This window comes from Vipera ursinii (genome assembly GCF_947247035.1).
Source record: "Vipera ursinii genome assembly, chromosome: 13".
Taxonomy (NCBI): Eukaryota; Metazoa; Chordata; class Lepidosauria; order Squamata; family Viperidae; genus Vipera; species Vipera ursinii.
Window position 1 is genome coordinate 7,386,684 of NC_139526.1, and position 13,576 is coordinate 7,400,259.

The 13,576-nt window shown below is 40.4% G+C and overlaps 1 protein-coding gene across 4 annotated transcripts in view; it reads right to left on the reverse strand.

Annotated features, from left to right (window-relative positions):
- The window catches only part of RBFOX1 (RNA binding fox-1 homolog 1), a 494,862-nt gene that overhangs the window by 130,193 nt on the left and 351,093 nt on the right, over window positions 1-13,576 (reverse strand). For all 4 annotated transcript variants that reach the window (XM_083373025.1, XM_083373024.1, XM_083373022.1 and 1 more), the window contains one exon: window positions 11,879-11,932. In XM_083373025.1, the coding sequence (XP_083229151.1) occupies window positions 11,879-11,932 (54 nt within the window). The remainder of the gene's footprint in view (window positions 1-11,878; window positions 11,933-13,576) is intronic.

The following is a 13,576-nucleotide window of genomic DNA, read 5'->3' on the forward strand; positions in this document are numbered from 1 at the left end:
GATACAGGCCATAAAATTAGAAACTGAACACTCCAGAAGGTAGAGGTCAGCCAGTGATTCATTGTTAGGCAGCAGCTCTTTGTGGTCGAGTAACAGGCTGTGTGAGGAACAGAATGGTGGGACAATGGAAAGGGATCAACCCGCACTGCTGAGCAAGGCAAGAACTAGTTTGTTTTTCACTGTCTTGAACTTGGAAAGTAATAATTGGGACCCACATTCTGCGGCTCACTTGCTGCCGGCTGCTCCAGCTGAGGGACCTCTCAAAGCTCTCTAGTCAGGCCCTCCCTGATGGGCAGGAAGATGTTCATGGGCTTCTACACCCCAGAGGTGCCTGCCAGCGGCTGGGTGGTGGGCCCATTCCAGCCAGCCACAGCCCCACTGCTGCTGCCCTCAACAGCCCGGCTGGAGAAAGTGAAGCAGCCCATGAATGCCTTCATGGTCTGGTTGTGTGCGCAGCAGTGGTGGATCGCACAGGAGCAACCCCAGCTGCACAACACGGGGAGATCTCCAAGCATCTGGGGGCCGCCTGGCAGTGCCTCGACGCTGCCCAGAAACAGCCCTTCGTCAATGAAGCCAAGCAGCTCCAGGTACGCCACATGCTTGACTACCCGGACTACAAGTAGGAGGAGCCGGGCCGGGCCGGAGCCTGGCACACTCGCCTGTTTGTCTGCCGGGGCCGTAGGCACCACTCGGATGAATGCCCACTTGCGCTGGCTCACTCGACACACTCCACGGGACAGCCAGCCGGGCGGGGCTGGCCCCGGGCAGTGGCTGCATGATGGGGGCCGCAGCGGTGCCCTGCAGCAGCCTGGTCTACAGCACACCAAGCCTCCTGCCTTCGCCACCATGCCAAGGAAGCTGGACACTGGCCTTCAGCACCCGGTGGGGGACTTCCTGGACATTGTGGCTATTTATGGGCTGCAAGGCTGCGAGGTGTCTGACACAGCCACCCTGGGCTGCCTCCCTAAGCCCCCTCCCCAGACCCTGGGGTTCAGCTGTGCTGCCCACTTGGCCTCCCCTCTAGCAATGATGCCAGCTGAAGCTCCATGTCTGGGTTTCAGCACACAAGGAAGGCACAGCCGGGAAAGACCAATGTGGACATAGTTTGGAGAAGCATGCTAACCACCCCCCAGGTCCAGTACCGGGTAGGCCACCAGCCTGGCTGACAGGTGAGCACAAGGAAGGAGTGCAATGCACTCTGCAGAACCCACCTCCCACTCCTTGCCCTCTCTTACTTAACTAGTTGAGATGGTGTAGTTGGGCAGCAGGGAGAGGTGCAAATTCCTGACGACTGGCCTTCGTAGCAGACAACTTGCCTGTGCAAAGTTTGCTGGCTGGGTCTTTTGGCGGGCTCAGCAGCAATTCCTATTGGCTTTCGAAAGCCAATAGGCTTTTGAAAGCCAATAGAGGGAGTAGCACAGCTTGTGCAAAAGTTTTTTTGTGTGTGTGTGTTTGTGTGTGCAAAAAAAGGTGCCGGAACACCATTCTGAGCATTCTATGAGAAAAAAAGCCCTGTGTGGAACTATGTATTATTGTTTGGCCAACATTTTCTCTGGCATTTTTCCCCCTTCGGGCTGCTTCTTAAATTTAATGGAAAAGAAATTGTTAGATATTTTTCTTTTTTTTAAAGGAGATATTGGATCCCCTTTAAATTTGGATTGGGTTGACTTATTCTCCGAAACACCAAAAGGTGGGATAAAAAGCAATGGGTGAAAGCTCATTAAAGAGAAAACCAGTTTAGGATTAAGGAGAAATTTCCTGACAATGAGAACTATTAATCAGTGGAACAGTTTGCCTCCTAGAACTGTGGGTTACTGAAGGATTTCAAAAGTTTGGACAGCCATTTGTCTGCCTTAAACAGAGGGTTGGACCAGATTCTAGAAGACCTCTAAAGACAGGACAAGAAGCAATGGAAGGAAACTAATCAAGGAGAAAAGCAGCCTAGAATTAAGGAGAAATTTCCTGACAGTGAGAACAATTAAGCAGTGGAGTAGCTTGTCTTCAGAAATTGTGGGTGCTCCATCTCTGAAAACCTTTAAGAAGAGACTGGACAGCCACTTATCTGGAATGTTATAGGATCTCCTGCTTGAGCAGGGGGTTTGTACTAGAGACCTGCAAGGTCCCTTCCAACTCTTTTATTATCCTGTTATCTATATAGCTATAGCTATAGCTATAACTGTATCATCTATTGATATCATCTATCTATCTATCTATCTATCTATCTATCTATCTATCTATCTATCTATCTATCTATCTATCTATCTACCTACCTCTATCCATCCATCCAACTAGCTATCTGTTTGTATCAAATCTTAAAGTGCTCTTATTGCATCTGTTCTATTTTGGAAATAAACCCTGTTTATTCAGAGCTTCACAATCCTGTAGGATATTAGGAAGAAGCAAACACAAAGGCAGATGACGTGCACTAAATATTGTTCTTCTTTGGTTTGTCACAAGCATAACTTAGCAGCTTCTCATTTTGATACTCCAGCTATAGGCCAACTAAACAGTTCAAAACACAAAGCTGATCACTTCTTAAAGATCAAGAGTTGCTTTTCCTGCTCTATTTCAACTCCCAAGGTCCTTCAGCTAAATCTGTCCCAATGGAACTCTTGAGTAATTTGCGTTAAAGTATTAATCTGCTAAGGGAATAGAGAACACCACACTATTGAGGGGATATGGGAAACTGTGCCACAGTAATGCATGTACAACAGCGCACTACATGTATTAATCATATTACCAACAACTGTGCAATTACTGTTCAGAGTCAAGAGCATCTCTCAGGGGGGAAGGGAAAATGATAAAGGTGGTCATGCTGCCAAGAATCTCAGTAGCTTGGAAGGGCAAATGTTGCAACTGAACAAAAAAATAATATGAATTGCAAGCACAGCTTATTGCCTTTATGAATGCTGGAAACAGCATCACAATATTGCTGCAGATCTGTGGCCTCTTCCATCCAAGAAGAGTTATTAAATTACACATCTATGGCATGCAAAATCTTACTCTGCTTTATGGTGATCACGGTGTCCTAATTAAAAGTACAGCACCCTGGATAGAAAAATACATTCTTCCCACCCAGGATGTGTATGAAGATTGTCAGTCATCCAGGTCACAGTTGTATCAAAAGTGGTCTTTTTTACTTTTGAAAAGGCAACTGGACTGATTTTTTGAGGAAGAAGAAAAAGATGCTTTGCTTCCTATTTTGGAAGCTTCATCAGTTGTTGTCAGAATCCAGTTATATTTCATTTCTATCTATCTTCTCTGATTTAAAAACCAATCCTTACTGTCTCCTGGATTCTGTCATGCTAAAAAAGGGGAGGGGGTATGCATGAGGGTTTTAATACTTTCACTTCCTGTATTCACTATAAAGTAACCTTTTGTTGATTGGGTCTGCTAACCATAACAATGTAGCCATCTACCTTTCATCCTATGCCCCTCTGAAGCTCTTCTCTTTACCGACAGCGAGGGAAAAGGGGAGGGGGAAAGATGCAACACCTGGAATCTGGGCAATAAGAGGATTGAATGATTGTGCTGATGGAGCCAGACTGATGTTATTTTTCCTGAAGTTGACACCTAGAAATCTGCCAGTTTGAGTTGCCTGGAAGAACTGCGGGGTGGGGGGCTGCTTGGGAACACTTTAAAACATTGAATGGTGGGGGGGGGATCCCCCAGATCCTGTCTAGCATGCCTTCAGTCAATTTCTCTTAATAAAAATTCCTGTTAGAAGAAACCGCTTCCAAGAGTTCTGTTTTCTTAAGATGTAGATTGAAGTGGGTTCTTACATTTTGTGGTGTTAGAGATGGAAGGACAGTTATTGACACTTGAGCTTAGCTGGTGGGGGGGGGGCAGAATGATAGGTTCTGACAGGATTGGGGGGGAATGAAAAGATTGTGTTTTCTATATGGTCAACTGGTTGTAACACTCTCTGAGAGCTATTGGGGTTACTTATCCCCAATTTGCATGCAGTCCTCTTGGCTGTTCCAAGAAGATTCCACACCTCTGATTCAGGCAGCCCTGAAGTCACAGATAAAAACCCAAGCAACCACAATGGCTCTTAGAGAGTATTAAGATCAGCTAACTGCAAAGAAAGCACAATCTTTCCATTTCCACCCTAAATATCCTATCGGAATGTCTATAGATATTCTCAGTCATCCAGATCATGGTTGTCTCAAAGGTTCTTTTTCTAGAAGCAACTGGACTTTCTTGTTTTTCTTCAAAGATGTTTTGCTTCTCATTCCTTGCAGACAGCTGGTCATTTGCGTTCTTTTAAATGCAAGGAATATAAATCCTTCCATTCCCATGCTATTCTGTTCTGTTCTGTTCCATTTCTATTCTGTTCTATTCTATTATTTTGTGTTCTGTTCCGTTTCTATTATATTCTGTTCTGTTCTATTTTATTCTTCCGTTCCATTCCATTCTATTGCCATAGTGGCCCAGCGGTTAGAATGCAGAATTTCAGGCTAATTCTGCCAACTGCTGGCAGTTTGAGTCTCACGGCTCAAGGTTGACTCAGCCTTCCATCCTTCCAAGGATCCAGATTGTTGGGGGCAAGGTGCTGACTCTGTAAACTGCTCAGAGAGAGCTATAAAAGCACAGTGGAGCAGTATATAGGTCTAGGTGCCCTTCCTTCCTTCCTTCCTTCCTTCCTTCCTTCCTTCCTTCCTTCCTTCCTTCCTTCCTTCCCAGTGGTTAGAATGCAGCATTATAGGTTGACTCTACCCACAGTCAGAAGTTCAATCCTGACCAGCTCCTCAAATTTTCATCTCCTTCTTCTTAAAAGGAAACAAAAGAAACTTGGGATAGTAAAATCTGTTTTTACTAAAGAAATGTATGCATTTGGGAAGGGGGAGGGTGGAATTGCAGCTACAACAAGGTTTGCCAAGTATCCTGACCATTTATGATTATGTTCCAGCTTTAGAGTTGAATTATATTACACGGCTCCATTTTTGACTTTAATTGTCTGGTTCAAGTTGTCAAGTCATAACTATATCTTGCGTTTGCATTGCATTAGGGGATTTTTCCCTACCCCATACCTCCTCTCTCTTGATCTTGTCCTATGGAGTAATTTAATTCCATTCTAATTTTCTTCCCCAAGCCGGCTGACTCTCCACCCAAGGAACTGAGTTATGAATCTTGTTAAGGTTTACCGCCTTACAGCCAGTGCTGATGGAATATTTAATCAAAGAAATGAGTTGGCAGATATGATGTACAATGTGGTTATGCCTTGTGGTGTGTGTCTTCACCACCAATTGAGAAATGGGTGAATTTGCCATTCATCAGTGCCAGACTGAAAGCTTTGTATAACCTTCTCCTTTCTCTCTTTCTCTCTCCTTAAAAACTTATTTATCAAGATTAAAGATATTTTAAATCAACAGCTTCTCTACAGATACATCATCCTTATTTCCAAAGTGGCTACATCTTTCATCATTTAGCAACTGAAAAAGAGTCTCTCATCCTGAGCACGAAGTAATTTGAATTTTCCATGAAACACAAAAGAGAAAAAAAAAAACCTAAAAGGATAATGTCAAAAGTCCAAAATGCAACTATCAGTGTTTCCTTCCCTTTTATTAACATGGTTATTTCATGCTCTTCGGCTCCTTATCAGTGCTTGACCTTGGAACCTGTTGTAATCAAGTTAGCCAGGAAGCAAATTTAAAAATGGAAAGAGTGAAAGTGGTTTATTGTGATCATAGACCAGCATATACATATTTTTTTTAAAAAAAAATAAACCTGAGTTCCTTCCTTACTATTTTTTTTTCTCTCTGCTCTTTTTCTTAAAACTATTTTTTACCTCAGTTGTACATAAGATAACTCTGAGGAAGCTGGGAATAATTTTAAGTATGTTTTAAGTTAATTATTTTTAAATAAAATAATTTATTTTATTTTTAATTTTCAGAATCATTTTTTCTATGTCTCCAACAGTGGCTCTGATGGGAGATAGAGATTTTATTATTATTATTATTTTTTAAAGAAAAAACGGTAGCTTAAAGGCATTGTTTCTTTTCTACATGTTTTGAGCAGGGCCTCTTGTTCCCCAAAAGTCTTTTAAACCTGAAGGTTTCTGTATGGTCATAATTCAGGACTAGATATGGCTCTATTTTTCTGATATTAATGGGTTGATAACCTTCTTAGTTAATAAACACTTTATTAGCCAAAGACGAGGGAAAGTTTAAAGCACGATTGATTATTTGGGTTTCTTTCCCCTGGTATTAATTAATATTTGCATGAATTATACTAATAAGATTTTGGAACAATAATATCTGGATGTTACCAAACAGCAAACTCACTTTCATTTATAATTCCCATTTAGCCGGATTAGAACTCAGCCATTTATTTTCTAATGAGTTATGTTTGAATTACCTGGGTGAGTTTGCAGTATACAAGCACAACGTTCTCTCATTAGCTCAATTTGCAGCCTTACTTACACAGATATTAATTTTGACTTAAAGAAATCTGTCTAGTTTCTGTTCAACAGTCTTATTAGAAAAGACCATTTCAGTGTTGAGGTTTTAATAATCATTCAAGAAATGGATTCGATGTTTCAGACTTTGGACCTTCATTTGAGGAAGCTGCTAAATGATGTAATCTTCTGGGCCAGCATATGTGGGATTCATAGAATTACAAAGCTGGAAGGTCTTCTAGTCTAACCCTCTGCCCATGATAGGAGACCTCAGATCCCAAGACTTAGAGAAAAACAAACAATTGCAGTTTCCAAGACTGAAATAAACCCTGGGATACAGGTCCTAAACTCTTTCAAAATATACTTGAGTGACAGAAATGATTCAATTATGGGGAATGACCCAATGAAGTATATTTAATTTAATTTAAATCAGTTGTGGGTTATATCCAGTGGTGGGATCCAGCCAGTTCACACTAGTTCGGCAGAACCAGTAGCTAATTTTTTGTTGCCCAGGCCCAGAATGGACTTCCTGAAGCAGCATCCACAAAGAGAACCGGTTGTTCACATATTTGAATCCCGCCACTGGTTATATCTTGCCCTTGCATATTTTCTTTGTCTTCATTGTATCCATTTTTTTTAACATACTGTAAGAAGTCCTCAGCCTCATAAAACTCACAGAATAACAGAGTTGGAAAGGATTTGGAGGTCTTCTGGTCCATCCCCCACTTGAGCAGGAAACCCTATACCACTTCAGACAAATGGTTGTCCAGTTTCCTTTTGAAAGCCTCCAGTGATGGAGCATCCACAACTTCTGAAGGCCACCCTTTACACTGGTTAATTGTTCTTTTTGTTAGAAAATGTCTCCTTAGTTCTAGGTTGATTCTCTCCTTGATTAGTTTCCATCCATTGTTTCTTGTCCTGCCCTCTGGTGCTTTGGAAAATAAGTTGACCCCCTCTTCTTTGTGGCAACCACACAAACACTGGAACACTGCTATCATTTTTCCCATAGTTCTTTTTTTTCACTAGACAAAAGTTTATATGACCCTAGATTGTGGCAACATCGAGAAGGTGCCTTATGTAACCTGGCCACTGGCTTTGAATATTGGCAGGAATGATACAGTTACACTTGAGTGGAAAAACTGGATTATAAACCTATTTGCACAACCAGGGATGCACTAAAAAGAAGGAACATGGTGCAGAGCACAATAGTCTTCAAATAACCTCAGATATATATTTGCCACACGCTTTGAAAACCTCAGCAATTGACAGTGCTCTGAAGCACAAATGACTAGATCCAAAACTAAGAGCAGACTTAGCTCTAAACAGGTATCCCTTTAGAACTTGTTCACCAGCTAACTCTTTTCTAAGAGTAAGATATGATAATTCATATTAATACCAGTCTAATGGTGATAAAGATTCTCATTAGGAAGGCCAAATCCTTCACCCCCGGGCTGGCAATAAAATAGCTCTGGGGGAACTCCATAACACTGCATGCCAAAAAATCAATAACATGCCATTTTATAATTAAGAGACAAAATAAATGCTAAAGGAAAGTCCAGTAAATTAAGAAAAGTAACGTCCAGAGAGATGGAAAGTATTGATTGCAATGTACAAAATATGTGAAGTCTCTCTAGCCTACCCTTTGAAGGCAATTAGAATTTGGACAGTTAATTCTATATAAGCTGGAGGAAAAAGAATCCATGATTATACTATGAATGTATTATGATATTTGTCATTAACAGCAAGTAATTTGTTATCAAGCAACCAGTGTCTCTGATTAATCAATTAGGGAAGGTTCTGGCTGGGTTGCTTCTATATTAAAGCTGATTACAGCAACGATCACATTCCCATAAACAAAGCCAGGGGTAAAATGAGGAATTGCTCGATGCCTCCTTTAATCCAAAATTGGAAGAAACACAAATTTGTGAACAGAGCATGGGGGGGGGGGGCGATAGAACGTCTGAAATGATAATGTCATACAAATGCTGTGACTTAGGTGCATCAGATGTTGGGACATACATCACAGAATAACAGAATAACAGAGCTGGAAGGGATCTTGGAGGTCATCTAGTCCAAACCCTATACCATTCTAGACAAATGGTTGTCCAATCTCCTCTTAAAAACCTTCAGTGCTGGAGCACCCACAACTTCTGGAGGCAAGTCGTTCCACTGATTAATTGTTCCCCCTGTCAGGAAATTTCTCCTGTTTGAGTCTGTCCTTGATTAGTTTCCATCCATTGCTTCTTGTCCTGCCTTCAAGTGCTTTGGAGACCTCCTTTTCTTTCTGGCAGTCTCTTAGATACTGGAACTCTGCTATCATGTCAGCCCTAGTCCTTCCAATCCTTCTTTCATTAAACTAGATATATCTAATTCCTGCAACTGTTCTTCATATTTTTAGCCTCCAGCCCTCTAATTATCTTTGTTGGCCTTCTCTGCACTCTTTCCAGAGTCTCTACATCTTTTTTATAATGAGGCAACCAAAGATGCAATATTCCAAGTATGGTCTTACCAAAGCATTATAAAGTAATACTAACACTTCACATTATCTTGAGTCTATCCCTCTGTTAATGTAGCCAAGGACTGTGTAGGCATTTTTTTTGCATAATGCTGGCTCATATTTAAGTGGTTGTCCACTAGGAGTTTGAGTTCACCAGAGTAGTGTTGTCATTTTGGCATCATTGTGGTTTGCTGTGGACTCAATTGGTCTTGTATGGCACTACAGGTAATTTTTACAGTCCTCATTTGCTTGCTTAAAGTAAATAGTAGGCAAAATGGATCCTTCAGCATGGGATGATTCCCAGTTAGAGAATCTTGGTTCAGGAGTAGAGCTATTGCAAATGACTCCAATTCTCTAGATATGTAACATGGAAAAACAGGAACTAAAAATAATTCGCATCTCTCCAAGTATAAAAATTGACTGCCTTTGAAGAAGTTAAATTTAGTTCAACTCTTTTAATTGAATATCAGTCATTGTAATTCACAGAAATAGGGTAACTCAGTTGATTAGGGGTCTGGAAGCTAAAACATATGAAGAACAGTTCCAGGAATTGGGTATGTCAGTCTAATGAAAAGAAGGGGTGATATGATAGCACTCTTCCAATATTTATCAGTGGAACAGCTTGCCTTTGGAAGTTGTGGGTGCTCCAGTCTCTTGTTAAAAATCACTGGAAGTTTTTAACAAGGGATTGGACAGCCATTTTTTTGAAATGATATAGGGTCTCATGCTTGAGTAGGGGTATGGACTAGAAGACCTTCAAGATTCCTTCCAACTCTGTTGTTCTGTTCTGTTCTGTTCCGTTCCGTTCCGTTCCGTTCCATTCCCTACTGTATTCTACTTTACTCTACTCTATTGACAGAAGACACACATCAGACCATTCCCTGTGTTTTAGCATCTGCCACCCAAAGCCTACTCCTTATCTTACCTAAGGATAAGACTGCCTATTCAGGCTGGTAGGTTCTGTCATCATAAATGCAATTCAACTGGGGCATATACTGTGACATGTCTGTCTTATTCAAGTGTTTCACCTTCTTCAAAAAAAGTTCCTTTCCAGTCTTGTGAGTTGGCTTGTAAGTTGAGCTATTTGGGTAAAACAAAATTATTTGAATTATTCCTACACCTTCAAGAATCATGAGAACCCTTTTCCTGGATGATAGAACTTTTATGGAAGGAAGACCTTCTCATCAGAGAACATATCCAACTATGACCACTTGTTGGTGAGGCCAAATCCAAAATGAATATTTGTTTCTTTGACTCCCCCATTTTTTCTCTCTCTTCCCCTCCCTCAGAAGACTTCTGGATGAAGCACTATTTGCTTCCCTAGGGGTTTGATCTAAAATAGGGCTTGAGAAGTGTGTACAGTCCTATGGATGCGAGTTGTACAATCTTACAAGGATGGATGGATGGATGGATGGATGGATGGAAGGAAACAATATACAATATATTGTCAGCTTTTTGCATTTTAATACAGCTGTAAATGAAAGTGTTGAAAAAATAATTAAATACTTGAGTGGCTTCTTAATTCCTCACTGAGAAAGGATTTTCTGGCTCTGGTAGATATTTTACACTTCTAATTATTATATTCCTAAGTATTTCTGGAACAACTGAGATAAACCAAGCCCAGCCTTCAGAATGCATTATCATCAGGAGGCATTGCTAGGGGCTGGAAATGACTATAGAAAACTCATTTATCTAGTTTTCATCCCATTTACTGACTGAGATAAACATCACCAAACTGCTTGGCCTCATCAGTAAAATGCCTATAGTGGGGATTTCATTTCAGTTGCAGAGACTAAGACTTCCTACCTACAGATATCTATGAGTACATGCAAGTGTGGATGCTCACGCTGTTGACATACTTGGCTTGCCTGCATAAAACTAGAGATCTGTTTCAGATCTAGAGTTGAAAAGATCTTTTGGAACTGATAAAAGTATGTATTTTCTCCTAGATCATCTAGTACAGTAGCTTTGCAACCCTAGAAAGAGATCTATTTAAGAAGATACCAATGGCATAACCCCACATTTGTTTGAAAGCACATTGTCACGCCCTCCAACTGGGATTCCATGCTATTGTGCATATCTAGAAAGCATGTAACACCTTTCAATAGATGGTGCATGTATGCCCATAAGTATTCTGTAGAACCTGTCAATAAAATCCCAATAACCCCATAATAATGCTAGCATTAAGAAAACGGTGCAACCCCTGTATTAGAGGAAGGCATCTATGCAAAGAGTAATAAATTTAAGTAGAGGTGGAGGGAGGGAAGGACCTTAAATTAGCAAGTGCCAAGCAACAGGGAAATCTGGAGATTCAGGCAGTTCAAACAAGTATAAAGATTTATTGCAAGTTTAAGCTGTCTACAAGAATCTGACCAACTGGCGTTAAGAGAAATAGGTGGGAGATAAGAAACATATTCAAGGTGGACTGGACTTAGTTCTCTTCTGAACATGCAGGGACTCATGACTTATGATGCATTTGAGCCCTCCCTCCAGCTCAGCCTAGTCATCTCCTATAACAACCAGGAGAAAGTAATCCGGTTTTAAGGCGATGTCCTCTTCAGAGAAATTATTTTCTATCTGAGGTTAGGCTGAAAAGCTTCTGACTTAGCACAATTTTGGTACAGAAGTCCTTTAAAGAAGAGCCTTTGACAGATCTAATAGAGATCTGTTGCCTTGTGTAAAGCAGTAGCAAACTTTGGTTAGTGGGAAATAATAAGGTTATAACAACGCCTTTTTGGATGGCACACTTTTCTCTCTAATAACATGTAATTTTGCATCTTACCATTAAGCCAATGATCTGAACAAAAGAAAATTAAAAGTTAGTAGGATTTAGGAAATTGTATTTTTCTCTCTTAATAAGAATAATTGAATTATGTCCTAGAGAGAGGCTTCTATCACATCAATCAAAGAAACAGGCAATCACATAATTTGGATATTCCCTTTACCTACCATAACTAAGATTTCATAGTACATGTGCTTACCTGCATAGAATTCTGGACTATAGACTGCACCAACAACTGGATTTAATTTCCAACCTGTAGTAAAGACAGAAAACCAAACTTGGTAAATTTGAAGTTATGGCATAAAATTCTAATTAGGTTGTGACTGTACAATTTTTATTTTATATATTTTAAAGAATTGTATCATGTCCTTCAAAATGAATCTTTTCCAGAATACCTTCTAAAGGTTCTTAAAAAGCCACCCCAACCCCTGACACAAACAAACACACGCACAACCCCCCCCCACAAACCCTTTAAGTGGAAATGACCATTAAATGAAGGAGGAATTTAATGCATCTTTTATTACAAAACCACTTTGTATCAATAGACTTTTTCTTCAGTTTCATTATATAATTTCAGCCCATTTCATGAAAAGGAGATTCTATTTATCCCCTTAATGCAAGTCTGTATAACTGCAAAAAGAAAAAAAATAACTTTCTTTTCATTTGATGAACAGAGGCAATCTTCTTCCTGGTTTTAAATTGGATGGGCTTAAAAGGACTTTACTTTCACAACACACTAAATCCTAAACCTGGATTAAGAAAACTCCAGTGGTGTGCTTATATAACATGCTTGCCCTAATAAATCATTTCATGGCTTAGCATAATGGCTTGGTTTCCCCAACAATACGTGAGTTCATATATAAATGAACCACACCAAACTCTCACTTCTGGAACAATTTTTCCATAAGATAAGTTCATTTTTGGTAAGTTTCAGAAAAAAAGGTCAGGAACTTTCCCCAAGTTTTTTAATGGAAGATAATAGCAGAACTCATCTTTACAAGGACTGTGTACCTATCATTTTACTGCAGTCATTTTAGGGCAAATAAATTAAAAGAAAGGTAGCATAGGTACTTGGATGAATGACTGACAGGACCAGAAACCAGACTGGCAGTGTATGAGAGAGACAGAGTGAGTGAGTGAGTGAGTGAGTGAGTGAGTGAGTGAGTGAGTGAGTGAGTGAGAGAAACAGAGAGAGAGAGACAGAGAGAAGGAGGGGGAAAGAGGGAGAGTGAAAGGGAGAGAGGGAGAGGAGAGGGAAAGGGAGAGAGAGAGGAGGAGTAAGAGAGGGAGAGAAAGAGGGTGGGAGGGTGGGAGGGAGACAGAGAAAAAAGGGAAGGAAAGGAAAGGGAGAGGGGGAGGGGAGAGAGAGGGCAAGAGAGAGAGTCAGGTAATAGCAGACCACTTCCATTTTATTGCCAAGAAATTCCTCTTGGAATGGATGTGTCCATTAGTCATCTGCAATTGAGATTTCTTTTACTAAATGAACAAATAGAGTGTTTTGTTTTAAGAAATGATGAAGCAGTGATCTTATTGAAAGAGAGAAGTCAACCTTTCATTGGTAAGCACCACAATTAATATTTGTGTAGACCTCAAGAACCAATTATGCACAATACATACCATGTAAGTTAGTAAGGCCAACATCTTCATTTTTTCCCCATTTGGTGGTGGAGGCCATTGTTTTGTAAACTAAGTTAAGCTTATTCCAGGGCTAGACTTATTATAGAACTACACAACCATTTTTGTTTTTTCCTGACACAAAACCTTCTGCTGAGTTTTACACAAGTGGTCAGAAAAGACTCCTGAGGAATGCAAAAAAATAGAGTTTGAGTGGAGGTCCCAGTTGCCTACACCCTTTCTAAAGGATGTGCACAATTTGGTGTACCCATTTTACTTACAA